At 30.6% G+C, this 21,639-nt stretch overlaps 1 protein-coding gene across 1 annotated transcript; it reads left to right on the top strand.

Annotated features, from left to right (window-relative positions):
* The first annotated feature begins 16,126 nt into the window (after positions 1-16,126).
* Positions 16,127-18,407, top strand: LOC114305023 (alcohol acyltransferase 16). The gene is made up of 2 exons (XM_082901797.1): positions 16,127-16,637; positions 17,429-18,407. The coding sequence occupies exons 1-2, from the start codon at positions 16,191-16,193 to the stop codon at positions 18,347-18,349; spliced, it is 1,368 nt and encodes a 455-aa protein (XP_082757923.1). The 5' UTR covers positions 16,127-16,190; the 3' UTR covers positions 18,350-18,407.
* Positions 18,408-21,639: the final 3,232 nt, after the last annotated feature.

Here is a 21,639-nt window from a genome sequence, read left to right as displayed (position 1 = left end):
TATATATGTAGATGTCCAGGCACCGGACCGATGCTAGGAGCGTCAGGCTAAGCTCCCGTTTTGTCAAAGCCAACTATTGTGCCTCACTTCGAGGTTCCAAGTGCTGCCAAGTCAAGGCTGTTGTGGGGTGTTTTAGATTTCCCCTTTTGCCTCTGTTCTGTAATAAATTTTAAGATTTGCACTGCATTGTTATGGTAGGAATTTGGTCCCTAACCTAAATGTCTGTATATGACGTATGTATATACTGTTTTGGTTTTGAATGTGAATATGTGCAGAAAAGTCTTTTTGCATTCAGATTGTCACAACTCATTGGACATCTTTTATTACTATTGTGGCTTCCACCAGCCCTTGTACTCTGTATTACTGTCTTTACTATTAAGCAGGCCTTCGGTAATCACGGATTACTAGCCGGTTACGGTGCTAAACCCATAGGGGCGAATTTGGTTCGTGACAACTACTCAGCAACTTAAATCTATAACCCAGTAGTTACACCAAACAGATTAACATTTTCTGATTAAAGTCATAATCTATAATATGATAAGCTATAATCTATAATCTGTTTTAACAGCTACACCAAACAGGGCCAGTGAGCTTGAATGTGCTACAAGTGCTGAGAGTATGAGATAATAGGCTATTTCAGTACTTGAGTTATTTATCTTTCAAGGTTCACTTGGCAGTTTTAGGCAATTCTCAACTTTGTTCACATAGTTTTATTAGAGAGTTTGAATGTATTGCAATAAATTATGTATGGCGTATTTAACTGTGTTATTAATTAAGTAGGCACCATTAATTAGTTTTGCTAGCAATGTTCAATTTAGGAATATCGTAGGTATAACTAATTTTCTGTTTGATTGTTGTGTGGTATTTCGGATTTTTAGACTTTGATTTTGTCATTTGAATTTGTCAAATTGTTAGAAGGATAAAAAGAATTGTTTACCCTATGTTACTATTTGTATATGGACATTTCACTAGGTGGTAATTTTTATGGTTATAAACTCCATATTAGAATATTGAAATATATAAAATTACTACATCATTGGATTTTTTTATATTATTGGAAGGATAGTTGGTTTTGGAAGAAATCAAAATGTATGTAAGTATTTTTAGGTACAAGTCATTCGCTAAAAAGGTAAGATTAGAGATCAAGTGTTGCAACCTACAATCTCTCAAGTTGAGTCAATTTTTTAAAACATTTTGGTGACATGTCAGAGTTAGTTGACTCATCTTAACATTTTATTTGAAAAAAAGGAATTGTTGGTTAAATATTATCTAATTTGGCACTATTTTATCATCAAGGTCAAATTTTAACTTTTATTGTGCCCTTTTTTTTTTTCATTTATTTTTTGCAATGCTTGCTTAAATATAGAAAATAAGTGTTAGACATGAAATCAAATTGTTCGAGACATGATGTCTCTATTTTTTGTGATTCAATAGAGATTATTTTATTATATGATTTTATTTAACGATGAGTTTAAGAACATATGAGATGTTAATACACTTTATGTGTGTCGTTGGTTGGCTCTCATTCTAAATTGAATGATTAATGTTTTATTTTTGGCTAGCTAGGATGATTATTATTATGCATCAAAATATTCATTCATCCACTCAAAAAAGGTATTGAAATCTTTTATTGAAGGCGGAATGGTTATTAGTTATGACACTAATTTAATAATATTCTTTTATTGAATGTTTGTTATACATGTGTCATTTTAACGTGGATCAAATTATAAAATTTGATATTTGGACTTAAGTTTTAGCAAATCTTTTTAGATTCTTTGCTGATGAACACTGAAATATATAATTCATTATTTGGACTTTATTTTTGAAGTTTGCTATTTGAGATTTATGAATATTTTTATCAGTTCAATGTGTAGAAACAATTTCAACTTCTTATTTGTGAAGTTATAAATTGAAATAATATTGTCATTTTAAATGAATTTATTACAATTGAATTCCATAACAGATGTGATACCAAAACATTGTTGATCGTGCACGGGTTATTGTTAGTAAAAATAAAACATGCATGGATTCATAATTGTGCGTTGGAATTTTCTCAGCAATATATGAAAAGATATCATTAGGCTTTTGTGGCTAAGGGTGTTGTTCAGATTGAGAAGGGTTTGTGTCATTTCGCCGTTTGTGTCATTTCGCGGTTCGTTTCAATTTATTTTATTTTATTTTTTAAATCAGCTCTTGGGTCGGTTATTATAATTTTTAAACTTCCATTATAGCATTAAAAAATTGAGATAATTATTAAAAAATTTGGAATTTTGACCCTTACAATAATATAAAATTTTAATTTTATCAATTTAAATAAATAGTTTTTGTTGAATAAAACTGACAAAAAAGGATTTTTTTCATTGACTGCGTTGGTTAATATACTTTTATTTGTCAATTTTACTTAACAAAGAAGGAAAATGGTTTAAATTGATAAAATTTAAAATATATTTTGTTATTATGATAAAAAAAATTTAAAAAAATTATAATTATTTATGGTCAAATTGTAAATTTTTTTCTTATAATTATTTCAAAAAATTCCTCTACTGATGATATGGACAAGGTTGAATTAATAGTTGGGTCCTGCTACGTTTCATGAAAACTGTCATGAAAACCACCTGCACCGTTGGATCAGGAGACACATACCTGATCTAACGGTGCAGATGGTTTTCATGACAGTTTTCATGAAAATTCTTCATGAAACCTAGCATTTCCTTTAATAGTTTAATAAGCAGTCTTGAATCTTGACAGAGCAACATACAATTAAGAGAGAATTATAATTCAGTGTAATAAATCAAAACTAATTAGACAAATGGGGTTTGCAATTCTCCATCTGGAAGAAACCCACCACAAGAATAGTTATATCCCCACCCCTGTAATTATTTTTTGTTTTTGTAACGAAAAGTCATGTTAAGAAGAGTCAGTTCTATTGTTTTATAATGAAACCTCTGTTTTTCTGCAGAAATTGGAGTACTAAACACTACTGCGAATTCTTTGTGCCTTTTCTGTAAATCTGAGGAGGAATCAGTGAATCACATTCTATTGTTTTACCCTTTGGTTTGGAGAATCTGGTCTGATGTAATCAATTGGTGGTGTTTTTCTTAGGCTATACCGGTTCCATTGAGAGCCGCCTTCTTTTGTGGTCTGGTGTAGGGCGCGCCCTGTGGTGTTTGGGGTTAAGGTGAATTTTTTAAATTATCTTTCATATATTATTAATCAAAAAAAAAAATGTGTGGATAAAATGAAAAGGATACAAATTTAGTTCTATAGCTTTACTATTTAAGTAATTTAAATAACAAAAAAAATATATAAAATAGTTGAAGTCCAATTAGTGGAATCGAATTTTTATTTTTTAGCTCATCAAATGCTATAAGAGCTAAAATTAATTGGGGGGTAAGAATGAGAATTTTCGACACAATTCAAGCAATGTATAAAATTAGCAAGTTAAAATTGACAAATTTTCTACATAATTTCAAATATAACACGACTCAATAATATGAATGATTAGTTATGTATTTTAATATTCACTAAGGGACGATATGACATTTTTTTAAACTTTTATTTAACTCCAACTAATTGAATAAAAAAATATATAAAATAATAATTTAAGGCTAATATCTTCTCTCTTTTTTTTCATTTAAGATGTGTTTTTTGTTTTTGTTACATATTTTAGAGTCAATCTAATAAAAAATATAAAATAATAAGGCATAGTTTTTTTAATTATAAAAATGCAATTGAGTTGAAATCAAACATTTTATGAATTATTTCATTTAGTCTCATCATACACTTGCTGAGTTATTTTTAATTAAATGTGAAAGTTTTCACATTAAAGATCAATTACATGAATGAAAATAACACTATATGACAATATAAAAATAAATAGATTGAGCTAATATTGAAACAATTATAAAATAATATAACATGATACACATTTCTAGTTTTAGAGCCCTAAATTTTGTTCAAAATTAGGAGCATGATGTGACTGTGTTGGTCGCCTCACCTTAGAGCCGGCCTTGATCTGGTGTTAAGTTCAAGAAATTAGTATTGCGCATCTGAAAGATTGCCCCTTTTGTTGTTTTGTGCTCCGTTGGAAACAAGGCCTATTTTGGCAATACGGCTAAAAGCTAGTTTTTTGGGGTATGTTTGGTTTGAGTTTTAGAGATGAATTTTAGAAAAAAAATTCCAAAATATTGTTTGGTTTGAGATTTTTTTCAAAAAAATTTCAAAATCACTCTCTCTCTCATACACATCAATCAATCACTTTTTCTCTATTCTCTCTCTTTCTCAATCATTTTTTCTTTCGCACACATCTACTCAATTACAACAAAATATCAAATCATCCCAAACTCTCAAACTCCAAAACTACTTTCAAAATATACAACCAAACAAACCAAAAAAATTTCTAAAACAACTCTCCCAAATTTTTTTCAAAAACAACTCTCCCAAAAACAAACCAAAATCAAATTTCTAAAAGCTAGTTTTTTGGGGTATGTTTGGTCTTTTTTTTTTTTTTTGTCACATTACTTCTCTACTTTTTTGTATATTTTTTCAAAAAAAGGTTTAAAAAAGTTAACTTTTAACCTACTTCCGAAAATTACTTGTTCACACAACGTTTGATAACATCATTTTTTAGCCTACAAGACAAAAAGTCACTAAAAAATCAAAAAACTAACAACCTATACCAAAAACTCAAAGAATACTTTTTTTTTTTTACTTTTTGCACATTTTTTCGTAAAAATTTAAAAAATTATCTAAACATACTAATTTTTTTACATTATATTTTAATCAAAAAACTAAAAAATTATTTAAAAAGTCTGTTCTCAAACGAGACCATTGGTCAAACCTGACTTGGTGAAGCCAAAAGATTTGGTGAGAGTGAGGGTCTCTTTAGGATTTGGGATCCTACTGTGATTAAAGTGACAGTCACAACAACAATTTGTGGTGTGGTGGGATTTTTTCTGATTTTTTTTTTTGATTTTTTGAACAATTCATATTATAGGGTTCGTCGAATATATCATTCATGCAAAAAATTAAGTTAATCAGAAATCAGCAATCTCATGATCATATTCAAATTGTTTTAAAAAAATTATCAAGATCATCTCAACTCTTTATTTTTTTAAAAAATAAATGTGATATTGTTATAGAGTTATAGATTTTCAATCAATTTGGTTTTTTGCATTGATGATTTATTCAACGAACCCTATTATATGAATAATTCAAATTATCAAAAAAAAACTCAAAAAAAACCCCACCAAGATACCATAGATCGTTGTTGTGGCTTATTTGGGGAACTCGGCTAAAAACAAATTTAATCACAACAGTATCTCTCGGTCCTTAGCTTTATGGGCTAAGTCTAACTCAAAGGGGGTGAGCTATTCTGTGCATGACAATGTGTCTAACCTGAATGAAATCAGGTTCTGTGAGTGGGTGGTCCCTTTGCAGCTTACTGTTAGCTCCTCGCATGTTTGTGTTAGCTCATGATAAACGGATGAAAACATGATGTGGATTCCCTAGTGCTGAGGATGAGCTCTGATTGGGCTGAGTTATTAGTTGGTGGATTCTTTCCAGCATATTGCTTGCTCTCGAGGGGTTTGCTTGCTTTTTTTTTTTTTTTTTTTTTTTTCTTATTTTGTTGATTTCTCACCAATCTCTTAATTAAAACTAATAAATAATAGGCTGATTTTCTTAATGTCAACTTAATTGGAGTTTGGACAGTCATTATGTGTTTATCAATAAAGTTTTTTTTTTCTGGATAATAAAAAATTTTAAAAAAAAAAACAAAAAAAACAAGAGTTACTTCTAGTAATTTTGAAACTTGATAGATTAATAAACCAAAAATAAAAAATTATTACACACCTCTAATTTAATTAATAAGTTAAAATTTAAATATTACTAAACTCAAAATAAATTACTATAATATTAAATAATTAACCTATGTAATGTCATTCTCAATTAATTAAATTAGACATATTTAATAGCATTTTATTTTTGAAACAGGGACGACTAACAAGTGACAAGACATAAAACTGCATTGTGAAATGCATAATGTTAAATGTGAGATGCAAGGAGATTGTTGCTGTTGGAAAAATGGTTTTATATAGGCATATTTTTTAGTCCATTTTGGGTGGACTCCAAATGTCTTTTGGGTGGGTCCGAAGAGGTGAAGTAGTAAAGACGGAACGTCAAAACCATTTATGAGTGAATGGGAAGTTGACGTCGTTTTCGAGTCTAACATTAATTTTTATTTGATAAAATTCATTTGGATTTTCAATAAAAATTATTGTGGGAATTTAATTTAATTCTAATTCAAATTTTGGGTTCCTAAGTGGTTTCCTAAAGTTTGTAATTGTGAAAATTTAATTTAATTCTAAATTTAAATTTTAGGTTCCGTGATAGTTTCCTAAAATTAATACATTTTCTTTTATTTATTAAACTTGTTTAATATATATATATATATATATATATTTTTTAAATGGTTTAAATGAAAATAAAATAAAGGTGAAACAGATTCCAACGGGTCTCTTTTCAATTAATGTGAAAAGTTGATCTTTACTACGGTCAAAACAAGTTTTGAAATTTGAATAGTAATAGTTGCATCTTTTCACAAAATTGTTTTGGACCTGTTCGGGGGAATACCGTTGCCTATATATACTGACCATAAATCCAATAATTGATCATCTGGAAAAAATCAGTCTGTTTTGGTCTTTGGTTGTCCTAAATTCTGCATTTGTTTTTTATTTATTCTTCATTTTAGTATTAGAATAAATTTCAGAGAGTTAGAACACAGGTTTAGTTCGCCGAACAAATTGTTTGGAGTACTATTACAATTTGTGAAGATCATTGTATCCTGGGAGATAGACGCCGCTCAACCGTAAGTACCATAGCGGGGCGAATCTGTCTTAAGGACAGAGTGTCACACACTCGACTTGGTCTTAAATTATTTATTCGGTTTAATAAATAAATTCGGTACGTTATTTATTTATTTTGTTTGAATTTATTTCTAATTATTTTATTTACACAGAAGATTGATCCAACAATCTTAAGACAGATTCGAATTATTCTGTTTACAGAATTTTTCGTTTGTTTTCCTTTTTCATTCTTCGTAAATAATTTCGGAAGAAAATTATTTTCTGTGGATTTACAAAATAATATTCTGGTTGGAAAAATAAATAGTGATTATATGCTATTTGACAGATAGTAGTAATATACTGTCTCTTTTCTTTGACAACAACTACTAGTACGATACTGGTGTCATTAACAATTCAGAATATATTTTTGTGGAATTTTTTCAGAAATTAATTTTGGATTTTAGAAATTATTTTCTGAGTTTTCATTAATTAAAATTCTGTTTCAGTATTTTAATTATTGAAGTGTTACTAGAATTAATTTTCTTGTGTTGAATTAATTTGGTTAAATAAGATTTTATTTTATTTCCAAATTAATTGAAAAATAAAAGTTATAGTTTTTATTTCTTTTATTTTTACAGAATTTATTTTCTTTTGTGAAATTAATTTGGTTAAATAAAATTTTATTTTATTTCCAAATTATTTGGAAAATAAAAGTTATAGTTTTTTATTTCTTTTATTTTTACAGAATTTAATTTTCTGTGTGGAATTAATTTGTTTAAATAAAATTTTATTTTATTTTCAAATTAATTGGAAAATAAAAGTTATATTCTTGTTTCTTTTATTTTTACAGAATTTAATTCTGTGAATTTGGTTTAATTTTCTGTGTAGTGTAAATTCTAATTATAATTTTGTTTATATATATTAGAATTGATGGCTACTGAAACAAATGCCCAAACAAGTACTACTGTGGTGGCTGCAATGACGCCAACCCCCTCTCCTGTTGTAACAGTACCGGTAAATCACGGTGAAAAGCCAGAGAAGTTCTTAGGAACTGACTTTAAAAGATGGCAACAGAAAATGTTGTTCTATCTTACAACTCTGAACCTGGCTCGTTTTCTCCGTGAAGATGCTCCTATCCTGAAAGAGGATGAAACCGACCGGCAAGTGGTTGCTGCGGTTGATGCTTGGAAACATGCCGATTTCCTTTGCCGGAATTATGTCTTGAACGGACTTGACAACACATTATACAACGTCTACAGTCCAATCAAGATAGCAAAGGAACTTTGGGAATCGTTGGAGAAAAAGTACAAAACGGAAGATGCCGGCTCAAAGAAATTTGTGGTTGGCAGATTCTTAGATTTTGTAATGGTTGATTCAAAAACTGTGATCAGCCAAGCTCAAGATTTCCAACTCATTCTGCATGACATTCACGCAGAAGGTATGTCTCTCAGTGAATCCTTTCAAGTTGCAGCCTTAATTGAAAAATTACCAAAAGGCTGGAAGGAATTCAAGAACTACCTCAAACATAAGCGCAAAGAAATTTCTATGGACGAGTTGATTGTGCGTTTGAGGATTGAGGAGGACAACCGCAATTCTGAAAAGCGGGCTGGTAAGCTTCCTATGGAGTCTAAGGCAAATGTGGTGGAACATGCTTCAAAAACCAAGAAACGAAAGTCTTCTGGAGAAAGTTCATCGCAAGGCTCTAAAAGGGGGGATAATAAAAAGTACAAGTTTAATGGCAAATGTTACATCTGTGACAAAGAGGGACATCGGGCCAAAGATTGCCGTAGCAAAGGCAAAAACAAAAGAAGAACAAGCAAGAAGCCTGCTCAAGCCCACATGACCGAAGTGGATAATATTTCCAATGGTGTCGATGACATCAATCTTTCTGCAGTTGTTTCCGAGGCAAATCTTGTCGGAAATCCTAAAGAATGGTGGGTGGACACTGGTGCTACTCGCCATATCTGTGCCGACAAAAAGATGTTCACATCTTATTCTTCAGTGGATAATGGTGAACAACTCTTTATGGGCAACTCCTCAACTTCCAAAGTTGAAGGACAAGGAAAGATTGTACTCAAGATGACATCTGGAAAGGAACTCACCCTCAACAATGTGCTGCATGTACCGGACATTCGCAAGAATCTTGTTTCCGGATCTTTGTTGCGTAAGAATGGGTTTAGGCTAGTATTTGAAAGCGATAAATTTGTACTTACTAAGAATGGGATGTATGTAGGAAAAGGTTACATGTCTGATGGCCTTTTCAAGTTAAATGTAATGACCGTTGTACGCTCAGTTATTAATAATACTACATCTTCTTCTTACTTGCTTGAGTCTTCAAATTTATGGCATGGTAGATTAGGACATGTTAATTATGGATCTTTGCGTAGATTAATTAATATGGAATGTTTACCTAAATTTAACATTGATTCAAATCATAAATGTGAAGTTTGCGTTGAGGCAAAATTATCTAAAACTCCTTTTCATTCAATTGAAAGAAGTATAGAACCACTTGAATTAATTCATAGTGACATTTGTGATTTTAAATCAATTCAAACTAGAGGTGGGAAAAAGTATTTTATCACTTTTATAGATGACTATACTAGATATAGTTATGTTTATTTAATTCGAACTAAGGATGAAGCTTTGGAAACTTTCATTCAATATAAGAATGAAGTTGAAAATCAACTTGGTAAGAAAATCAAGAAACTTAGAAGTGATAGAGGTGGTGAATATGAATCACCTTTTGGTGAATTTTGTAAAGAACATGGAATAATTCATCAAACCACAGCTCCTTACTCTCCTCAGCAAAATGGAATTGCTGAAAGAAAAAATAGGACTTTAAAAGAAATGATGAATGCCATGTTAATAAGTTCTGGATTACCTCAGAACTTGTGGGGGGAAGCAATACTTTCTGCTAATTATATTTTAAATAAAGTATCCCGAAAGAAAGTGAATCAAACACCTTACGAATTGTGGCATGGAAGAGTACCATCCTACAAATACTTAAAAGTGTGGGGGTGTTTGGCTAAAGTGGCTATTCCTAGTCCTAAAAAGACTAAGATAGGTCCTAAGACCATTGATTGCATTTTCATTGGTTATGCCAAGAATAGTAGTGCATATCGGTTTTTGATTCATAAATCAGAACATTCCGAAATGCATGTAAATACTATTATTGAATCTCGGAATACATCTTTCTTTGAACATGTATTTCCAAAGAAGATTGGACAAGAGACTAGTACTAATAAAAGATCTTTTGATGCTATTACTAGTCAGGATCAAGAACATGATCAAGAACAAGAGTTAGATCAAAATGAGGAAGAGGAACTTAGGCGTAGTAAACGTGCTAGAACCTCAAAATCTTTTGGTCCAGATTTTCTAACATATTTGTTAGAAAATGAGCCTTTAACTTTTAAAGAGGCTATGTCCAGTCCTGAAGCTCCTTTATGGAAAGAAGCTGTCAACAGTGAAGTTGAATCCATCTTGCAAAATCACACTTGGGAATTAGTGGACTTGCCACCAGGTTGTAAACCTCTTGGGTACAAGTGGATTTTCAAAAGAAAATTGAAAGCGGATGGATCAATAGATAAATACAAGGCAAGACTTGTAGTCAAAGGTTTTAGACAGAAAGAAGGTCTAGATTACTTTGACACATACTCACCGGTTACTAGAATCACATCCATTAGAATGCTAATTGCCATTGCATCTCTATACAATCTAGAAATTCATCAAATGGATGTTAAAACCGCTTTCTTAAATGGTGAGTTAAATGAAGAAATTTACATGGAACAACCAGAAGGGTTTTCTGTTCCAGGGAAAGAAAAGAAAGTGTGTAAATTGGTTAAATCATTATATGGTTTAAAACAAGCGCCAAAACAATGGCATGAGAAATTTGACAAGGCAATGATGTCAAATGGATTTAAAATTAATGAGTGTGACAAATGTGTTTATATTAAAAACACAGATAAAGGTTATGTCATTGTATGTCTTTATGTAAATGATATGCTCATCATTGGTAGTAATAATGACATGATTAAAACTACCAAGAAAATGTTGAATAAACATTTTGACATGAAGGACATGGGCATTGCTGATGTAATACTTGGTATGAAAATTACCAAAACATCAGAAGGATATGCTTTGTCACAATCTCATTACATTGAGAAAATACTTGACAAATTCAGCAAAGATGATGATCATCTTGCTAGAACTCCTGTAGATGTTAATTTGTATCTTTCTAAAAATGTACAGGAAAGTATTTCTCAATTAGAGTATGCCCAAATTATTGGAAGCTTAATGTACTTGATGAATTGCACCCGCCCAGATATAGCTTATGCAGTAAGTAAATTAAGTAGATATACGAGTAATCCGGGAGTAGAACACTGGAAAGCAATGATAAGGGTTCTAAGATATCTTCGATTTACTCGTAACATTGGGCTTAACTATACTAGATATCCAGCAGTACTTGAAGGATACTGTGATGCAAATTGGATATCAGATACTAGAGACTCAAAGTCCACCAGTGGGTATGTCTTTACTCTTGGTGGGGCGGCTGTATCTTGGAAATCTTCCAAACAGACTTGTATTGCTAGGTCTACTATGGAATCTGAATTCATAGCTTTAGACAAAGCAGGGGAAGAGGCAGAATGGCTTCGCCACTTCCTTGAAGATATTCCAATATGGCCAAAACCGGTGCCTGCTATATGCATACACTGTGATAGTCAATCAGCAATTGGTAGAGCACAGAGTCATATGTATAACGGTAAGTCACGGCACATTCGTCGTCGACATAACACCGTACGACAACTACTCTCTAATGGAATTATTTCCATAGAATATGTTAAGTCTAAAGACAACATAGCGGATCCACTGACCAAAGGGTTAGCAAGAGAGTTAGTTGAGAATTCATCGAGGGGAATGGGACTAAAGCCTATTAAATAAGAGTTACCACAACGGCAACCCAACCTAGTTGACTGGAGATCCCAAGATCTAGGTTCAAAGGGACAACCGAGTTGTGATTGACTCAGAAGGATCACTGTGGAGTCCAACTCCTACCCATTTCTATGATGAAATAAGTGATGTCTGCAGCGATTTAGGTTAAGTAATACTTTTAATGATTCTTATATCTAGGTAAACCTAGTGGAGTATGGTAGGATACTTTTCATAAGAATCACCTATGTGAGTGTGAACTGGGCCGGTTCTATAAGATTTGTGAAGGGCTACAAGTCTTTAGAGCACTCATGATAGACCAGGTTGTTCAGGGCCAAAATGAACACAATAGTGAGAACTAAATTGTGTCTGGGAATATACTGTGTGAGTTCTATTGTTTTGGTTTACACAAACGGCTGAACAGTTCAAGACATCATGTTCACTAGTTAGCTAGTAAATCCGATAGTGTCTCACAAGGGAAGGTTCAAAGCCAAAAGCTACCTATCCTTTGCAGGATATTTCCAACTTTTGTACTCTCTGTATTTAGATCATGTTGTTGCATTTTCTCTCCGTCAAATTCCGTTCATGTGGGGGATTGTTGGAAAAATGGTTTTATATAGGCATATTTTTTAGCCCATTTTGGGTGGACCCCAAATGTCTTTTGGGGTGGGTCCGAAGAGGTGAAGTAGTAAAGACGGAACGTCAAAACCATTTATGAGTGAATGGGAAGTTGACGTCGTTTTCGAGTCTAACATTAATTTTTATTTGATAAAATTCATTTGGATTTTCAATAAAAATTATTGTGGGAATTTAATTTAATTCTAATTCAAATTTTGGGTTCCTAAGTGGTTTCCTAAAGTTTGTAATTGTGAAAATTTAATTTAATTCTAAATTTAAATTTTAGGTTCCGTGATAGTTTCCTAAAATTAATACCTTTTCTTTTATTTATTAAACTTGTTTAATATATATATATATATATATATTTTTTAAATGGTTTAAATGAAAATAAAATAAAGGTGAAACAGATTCCAACGGGTCTCTTTTCAATTAATGTGAAAAGTTGATCTTTACTACGGTCAAAACAAGTTTTGAAATTTGAATAGTAATAGTTGCATCTTTTCACAAAATTGTTTTGGACCTGTTCGGGGGAATACCGTTGCCTATATATACTGACCATAAATCCAATAATTGATCATCCGGAAAAAATCAGTCTGTTTTGGTCTTTGGTTGTCCTAAATTCTGCATTTGTTTTTTATTTATTCTTCATTTTAGTATTAGAATAAATTTCAGAGAGTTAGAACACAGGTTTAGTTCGCCGAACAAATTGTTTGGAGTACTACTACAATCTGTGAAGATCATTGTATCCTGGGAGATAGACGCCGCTCAACCGTAAGTACCATAGCGGGGCGAATCTGTCTTAAGGACAGAGTGTCACACACTCGACTTGGTCTTAAATTATTTATTCGGTTTAATAAATAAATTCGGTACGTTATTTATTTATTTTGTTTGAATTTATTTCTAATTATTTTATTTACACAGAAGATTGATCCAACAGTTGCTTCAAGTTCTCTGGGCTTGTGGAAATACTAGTCATGTTTGATTTCAATTTTTTAAATTTAATTTTTTTAGAAATTGAATTTTTTATTTTTCATATTTTATTTTTTTGTTTTTTGCGAATTTTTTTAAAATTTTAAGCAAGTTTTTTTACTTTTTTGGGTACACCTTATTTAGATGTATTTAAAAAATAAAATATTTGTGAAAAAATATTTTTAAAAAATTAATAAAAATATGAAAAATATGTTAAATTTTCATTTTTTATTTATTTATGTTTTTGGTATTTAGTGAATTTAAAAATTATACTTTTTAAGTATATTGAGGTTAGGTGTGCCTAAAAATTAAAAAAAAATTTAGTGAAAAAAAAATACGAAAAAGAAACAATATAGAATTTTCTGAAAAGTAAATTCTAAAAACCAAAACTAAGCAGAGTACTAGTCCACCATCGCCCATCTTTAGTGAGTCCGAACTAATGTGAATAAAAAAAATTAAGGGGAAATTATATTTTGTACCTTTGCACTTTGTAAATTTCACTTTGGTTCTTACATATAAAATTATGACAATCAACTTACTATGCTTCTGGTCAAATCCTACTTTGGTCCCTGTATAATAAATTGTGACAGTCAACTCTATGTGTTTTTGGTCAAATTTCACTTTGATCCATATATAAGTGTCAATATCCTTTTTTCATTACTCAATTGTTTAAATCTTTAACATAAGGGGTTGTTTGTAATAACCTAAAAAGTGCACTTTTTGTCTTTTTACGAAAAGATGTGCAAAAAAGTAGAGAGGTGATGTGATAGAAAAAAGATAAAAAGATGGATTATTTTTGGATTGCCAAACTTGACCTTAATCATGTGATAAAAATGTGACTACGACATGAGGATAAAAAAGAAAAATCATTTATATTTTTCACCAATACACACTTTATTCTAAAATTTACATAAAAATATAACTTTATTAAACTAAAACAAAACACAAATTGTGAACAATTAATAAGATGAACTAGAGTTTTGCATAAATTAGAATCACGAAATTTTATTTTTCACGATAATACAGTCTTCTATCTATCATCTTTCTTTCTCTTTGATTTCGCTGTCGTATTTTTTTATATTTCAAAAGTTCTACTTTTTGGCCATTCTATTTTAATTTTTACCATATGAACATATATATGATATATGTATATTCTATTATATAGCTCACATATTCTTATCACGTATGACAAAATATATTGGCGGGAAATATGGATAATTTTTCTCTATTGCACTCATTTCGTAATCATATTTTTGTCATATGATTAAATTTTGTGAAAAATTTAAAAAAGAAATAAAAAAAAAGAAAGACATTAACATTTGTGTAAGTATCAAAATGAGATTTGAGTATGGCTTCAAATTCTCTTGGCCCATGGAAATAGTAGAACTAGCCAACCGTCACCCATCTAGTCACCATCACCCATCTTTAGTGAGTCTAAACTAATGTGAATAAATAAATAAACGTGAAATGCAAGGAGGATTAATGTTGTTGACGGTAGTCGCTTCAAATTTTCGTGGCTTGTGAAAATACTAGTACTAGTCAACCATCACCCATCTTTCGTGAGTCTGAACTCGGGTGATTATTGCGTACATCGTCTTCTGTAGGATTATGATTTGTAAAGATGGTTAGGTATTATGATTTTAGATTGGGTAATTAAGAAATATAAATAAGCATGATAATTGGTAAAAAAAGTAAGGACACATGATATTTTAGAAGTACCTAAATTTTTTTTGTCTCAACTCATATTTTTCTATAAATTTATTTGAACAAATTATATTAGGATTTGACTTCTTTCAAGTTGGACAATTTGAAAGAGCATTTGGGTTTGGTAAGTCTATTCTGGGACCGATTTCGGTGCTTCGAATTGTTCAATTTTTAAGATTTATTGAATATATTATTTATGCAAAAAAAAAAAAGAGAGAAGATAATTGTACATTGGCATCTATAGGTTTGAATTATATTTGTTTTGAAAAAATAGATAACAAATATAATTTTAAGAATAACATCATTTTTGTAAAACCTTATAATTATCAATGTCCGATTATCTTAATTTTTTATGTGAATATTCTACTCAACGAGCCCTAAATAATGAATGTTTTGGATCATCAAAATCGATTCCAAAGTTGGCGTACTAAGCTTAAACGTTTTCCCATGTCGAGATGACCAATTTCAGAAAAACCAACACCATTACGTTAATAGTTTTTACATTTGTCCATTGTGTTAATTTTGATTCTTATATTTTTCATTTTAACTATTAATTTTAAATTTTGAATAAATTAAGTTCAATTGATAATGTCTTAGGATTTTTATTAAAATTATTATTAAGTTAATTGAGATTAACTTAATCAATCAATCAATCAAATTTATAATGATTTGAACTGTTCATCTCATATGATTAACTAAGAAAAAATATATTTAAAAAATTAAGTTGATAAGGTATAAATAATCACAATATTAAATCACATATATTATAATAAACTAACATTCTATTATTAAAAACATGTAAGCTTTTTAAATAAAAATATTCTAATAATATAACAATCGACATTTGATGAATTTAATTTTTTTTATATGAATAATTATTTTATTCAATTGTATAATATAAACTATTTATATCACTAAAATAAATCTAAATTAACTTGTAATCGATCAATTTTATACTGACGTTGAAATTTTTTAGTTTACTAAATCCAGACTCCTAAAAATAACAGTTGCATTATGCGATGGGTTTCTTATATTCTACTAGATCATTACTCTATAAATACCTCTCAAATTCATATGACAAAGAACATATAGATATTACATATTCTTTAATTCACATTTCCTCCAAAAATGGCATCTTCAACTCTTCCCCTAGTATTCATCGTGAGAAGACAAAATCCAAAACTTCTTGTTCCATCAAAGCCCACACCACACGAACTCAAACAACTCTCAGACATAGATGACCAAAAAGGTTTTCGTTTTCAAGTTCCAGTGATCATGTTTTACAAAAACAACCCTTCAATGGAAGGGAAAGACCCTGCGAGTGTGATTAGAGAAGCACTAGCCAAAGCACTAGTGTTTTACTACCCATTTGCAGGGAGGCTTGTTGAAGGGCCTAATCGGAAACTCTCAGTGGATTGCACAGCCGAAGGGGTTCTGTTCATAGAGGCAGATGCAAATGTGGAGCTCGACTGGCTTGGCGACACGATTGGGCCAGGGTGTCCATACTTGGAGGAGCTTCTGTATGATGTTCCTGGATCCGATGGAATTGTGGGTTGTCCTCTCTTGTTGATTCAGGTAATAATGTTTACTATAGAAAGAATTGTGCATTCTGTGTTTGATTTTAATTTGGGTGAATTAGATTAATAGTCCCTATAGTTTAGAGCTTGTGTCACTTTAATTCCTGATTTTTCGATTGTGACACATTATTTCTACTCACTAAATATAAAATTATGTAAAATTGATAAATTTTTTAGATATTTATTTATTTTTTTATCAAATTAATTTTTATTATGAGTTTGGATAATGATCATGTAAAATTAATTTTCAAAAATTAATCATGTAATTTTTATTAATTTTGATCAATTTTACATAATTTTTTATTTAGTGGATAGAAATAATATTTAAAAAATTAAAAATATTTTTTTTGTTAAATTAGTTTATATTTTATTAAATTGATAATTTTGCCCTTAAAATTAAACAATGGTATCTTCAATTGTCTTTATTTGGAACAAGATTCAAAATTCAAGGTCAAATGTGTTACAATTGAAAAGTCAAAGACTAAAGTGACACAAGTCCCAAGTTATATAGACGGTTAGTGTAATTTGCTCTTTTAATTTTCTAGTTTTAATTTTTTATATATTTTTGTTTTTAATGAATATTTTTAAAATTTTAAGTAAGTTTTTTACTTTTTTAGATATACCTTAGTTAGATATATCTATAAAGTAAAATATTTAAAAAAATTAAAATATACTGAATTTTAGTGATTTTTTTCCCCTGTTTTTGATATTTGGTGACTATCGACATAATTTATCCAAATTTTAAATGTGTGGCGACTGTGTTCTAACATGTGGTAATAAAATATACAGGTGACGCGTTTTAGTTGTGGTGGATTCACATTTGCAATACGTCTGAACCACACAATGAGCGACGGGTCTGGTCTTATGCAATTCCTAAACACAATCGCTGAGTTTGCCCAACAACCCCAAACCAAAATTACACCATCTGTCCCACCAATTTGGCAAAGGCACCTCCTCTCTGCAAGACAACCTCCCTCCATTACATGCCCACACCACGAATACGACCAAGCACTAGCCGGAGCCGCCACCACCACCACCACGGCCAACAAAACCACAACGGTCAACCGCTCTTTCTTCTTTGGTGCCAAAGAAATCAGAGCCATTCGCAATCATCTTCCCCACCACCACCACAGCACAACAGCCACCACATTCGAACTACTCACCGCGTGTGTATGGCAATGTCGAACACGCGCACTCTGCCTAGCCCCAGACGAGACTGTTCGTGTCTCGTGCATAGTCAATGGCCGCGGCAATAAATACGGCCTCAACCTACCTCCTGGATACTATGGCAACGTGTTTACCTATCCCGCGGCGATGACAAAGGCAGGAATGTTATCTATGCTTCCATTGGGGTATGCATTGGAGTTGGTAAAGAAGGCAAAGGCACAAGTGAGCGAAGAGTATTTCAGATCAGTGGCTGATCTTATGGTGATAAAGGGACGTCCTTTGTATTCCTTGGACGCGAATAAGGACTATATCGTTTCAGATACGACTCGGGCAGGGTTTGATAAGGTAGATTTCGGGTGGGGGATGCCGGTGTTTGGCGGTGTTCCTAGGGCGATATCTTTGATTAGCTTTTTTGCACGTTTTAGGGACATTAGAGGAGGAGAAGATGTGATTGTGGTACCGATGTCCTTGCCAGAGTCAGTCATGGATAGGTTTGAACAAGAGTTGAAGAAAATGATTCATAAACCCATTTCCATGCTCTAAAAATGTTCACAATCCCTTTCTTAGAAATAAATAAATAAACAAAAATTTAAGCGTTCAACCTTGATAAGTACTCTCCATGTATTGAGTATTATTTGTGTTATAATCTTCCCAGAATATAGATCAATATGTAACTTATTTTTGGTTTGTGAAGAATCTAATTGCCTATGCTGCCCTTCTTCTTCTTCTTCTTCTTCTTCTTCTTCTTCTTCTTCTTCTTTTTTTTTTTTTTTTTTTTTTTCAGTAGTCAAAAGTTTATTTTTTTGTGTTTTTTTTGGAAGGAAATTAGCGGCCAACTAATCTACAAATCTCGTCACGAGCATCACCATAATGCTTCACATTTTAGATATTAGTTTTGTTCATATTTTAATTACGATTTATATGCTTTGATTGATAGTGACATTTTGTGGCCTGAGACTTTTTTTTTATCACAAGCACTAACCGTGATGGAAAATACATATAACTATGATCTTATTCCATTATTAATTATGGATTATTTAAGTTCAATCTCAAGTTTTATTGGTTATTAATCACACTTAAAATTCGTGATTTAAATGTTTATTATCACGGTCAAAATATGTGATACAATTATCTTTTAATGACGGTCAAAAAGTGTGATCGAAAATGACTCTTAACAATCGCACTCTCAAATATTGCACTTTAACAAAATAAAAAAATCCATGATTAAATAACATACATCACACTTAAAATTCGTAATCTATTTATAATTTTGTAGTAGTGGGCCTCAGATGAATTATAAAAATAAGGTCTTATTACATATATTTCTTTTAATAAAAAGTTTATACATAAAATGACAAGCACCAACAAGTTTTTTATTTAATTTTTCTTGACTAAGCCGGTGAAATTTCATTATCATTACTATAGATTAGTAAAAAATACCTGATTAAGTCAAAGAAACCCTAAATTCATTGAGGGTAAAAGGGGAAGAAAGACATATTAAGGGATGGAGAGAGGGTAAAAATAAAGAAAAAGATGAGACATACATCAGTGAAATTTCACTGACTTAAGTCCAGTGAAATTTTAGACAAATTTCTCTTTGAAGAAAAATTCAGAGAAATTTCAAAAATACACAAAGAAAATTCAAAAAAATTTCTCTGACATGAAACACAAATCAAAATTTCCATAAATTTCATAAGCATATGTACTGAAATGCACAACCGTAAGCTTAAAAGGTCAATAAACCCACTTTCTCTCTCTACCATTTGATGTACCATTCAAAATTTGAAACCCAAGAGCAATGAACTTTTTGAATAGTAATAGAATTCAAAAGCACAGAGAAATTTCAACAAGTCCTCCAAATTCCTCCAGATCCGTGAGTTTATTGTTATTCATGATCACCTATTCTTTAGTCTTCTACATATAGATCAAAGAGCCAGCCTCATACTAACGGACGAGGATAATTTGTTGACTTTTTTAAACTATTATAAGAAGTTTTCAAACTTATCCTAAATTCTTATATTTGCCAAAAAATATAACATGTTATATAACCCTAATAAAATCTTATCTCTATAAATAAAGTTTTATATTTAACCCTAGCGGGGGTGTGGCAACTTGGTAAGACCTTAAGGTATAAATCTTGGGGTCCCAAGTTTAACTCTCCACAGGGCCAGCCACCCAGATGATAGTATATATGGTCGATAGAGCATACCTTCCAGGCTTGAGTGAATCGTACCCAGTGTCAGGAGTGTGAGCTTGTATCCTCTCCTGTGTGTGAGTCTACGACTTACTACTATATGGTCAAGTAGCTTTGATGTGTAGCACCACCTGAGGATGATCTCTAACGGCTTGACTCCTTGGGGTCTAATATTAGAAGTCACCCTTATGCCGTTAGGTCTTTTTTAAAGTTTTTATATTTGTCCAAAAATAACCAATAACATGCTAATAAATGGCGACTAAAAAACAATAAAAAAATAAATAGCAATTAATGAGTGAAATTGTGAGCGAGATTTGTTCATACCAAATGACACACCCAAAAAAAATAAAAATCAGATCATTCCTCAAGGAAATTAAGCTTTTGTGCTATTTTTTTTTTTTGTTTATATCACATAGAAAAAAAAAATTTAATTCAATTTGATAGTTATTTAATTTATCACTTTATCACAAAAAAAAACTAAATGATTTATTTTTAAAAATATACTTACCATTCATTTTTTTAATTGTAAATGTGATCAATTGAATAAGATACGATTATCGGATTAATCTAATTTTTTAAATAATGCATACGATTGGTCCTACAAAAAAATTATTCAAATTATCGAAATAAAACCAGTGATACATTCGACAGATTTGAACAATACTTTCCAATCTTATTCATGGACTAGAAGAAAGGCCAACCTTTAATATTTTCTAAAAGAATTTGAAACCACAATGCATTTCACAATTTTTAGGTTTTTTTTGGTAGTAAAAACACACATCAATAATTGAATGATATTAGGGGAATTAACAGGTCAGTTTACACTTGTAAAAGAAATTATAAGTTAATGATAAATTTTAAAAATTTTAATAATTAAAATTATATATATATATATATTTTTTCTTAATACTCCCTTCGTCCCAAAATATTAGTCCCTTATTCCATTTTTCATTATCTCAAAATATTAGTCCCTCTTCAAAAATCAAGTACAAAAATAATATAAATTTTCTATTTTGCCCTTCTTTTAAATTAATAAACAATAAAAAGTACAATTATGACATTGATATTCTCAAAAAATATACTATCAAAAAGATAATTTTGAAAAATCAACTTTTTTCAAATGCAATAATTGTACTACTAAAAAAGTTAAATTCCCCAAAATAGACCATTATTTTGGGACGAAAGGAGTAATTATTTTGAGAAAAAAACACTGACTTGTAGATGCGCCATGATATTATATTATATTTTGTCACCTGTCAATCATCTCACGTTCCAACTTTTCTTTACGGATGAATTGTACGTGGCCGTATTAACGTTAGGGCCCATTTACGTCGGACAATAATTCAGAACACATGATTCATACTGTATGGGCATTCTATTTGAATTCAAAAAAATATTTTAGTATGCTTAATTTAAATTTATAAATTTTAATTTTTATTATATTTTAATGTGAATTTACTAGTAAGGACAATCTATATTAAATTCTAATATATATATATATATATATATATTCATGGTATAACCCAATCCATTATTTCTATTTAAATCTGTACATTTTTTTTCATAAGAGATCAAAGTTAGTTTGTCTTCTTCTTCTTCTTTCTCACTTTAAAACTCAAATCCATTTTACCAAAACTCA

Source organism: Camellia sinensis, chromosome 13 (assembly GCF_055761805.1).
Source record: "Camellia sinensis isolate YWXY chromosome 13, ASM5576180v1, whole genome shotgun sequence".
Lineage (NCBI taxonomy): Eukaryota > Viridiplantae > Streptophyta > Magnoliopsida > Ericales > Theaceae > Camellia > Camellia sinensis.
This window is presented reverse-complemented; position numbering and strand designations above follow the sequence as displayed.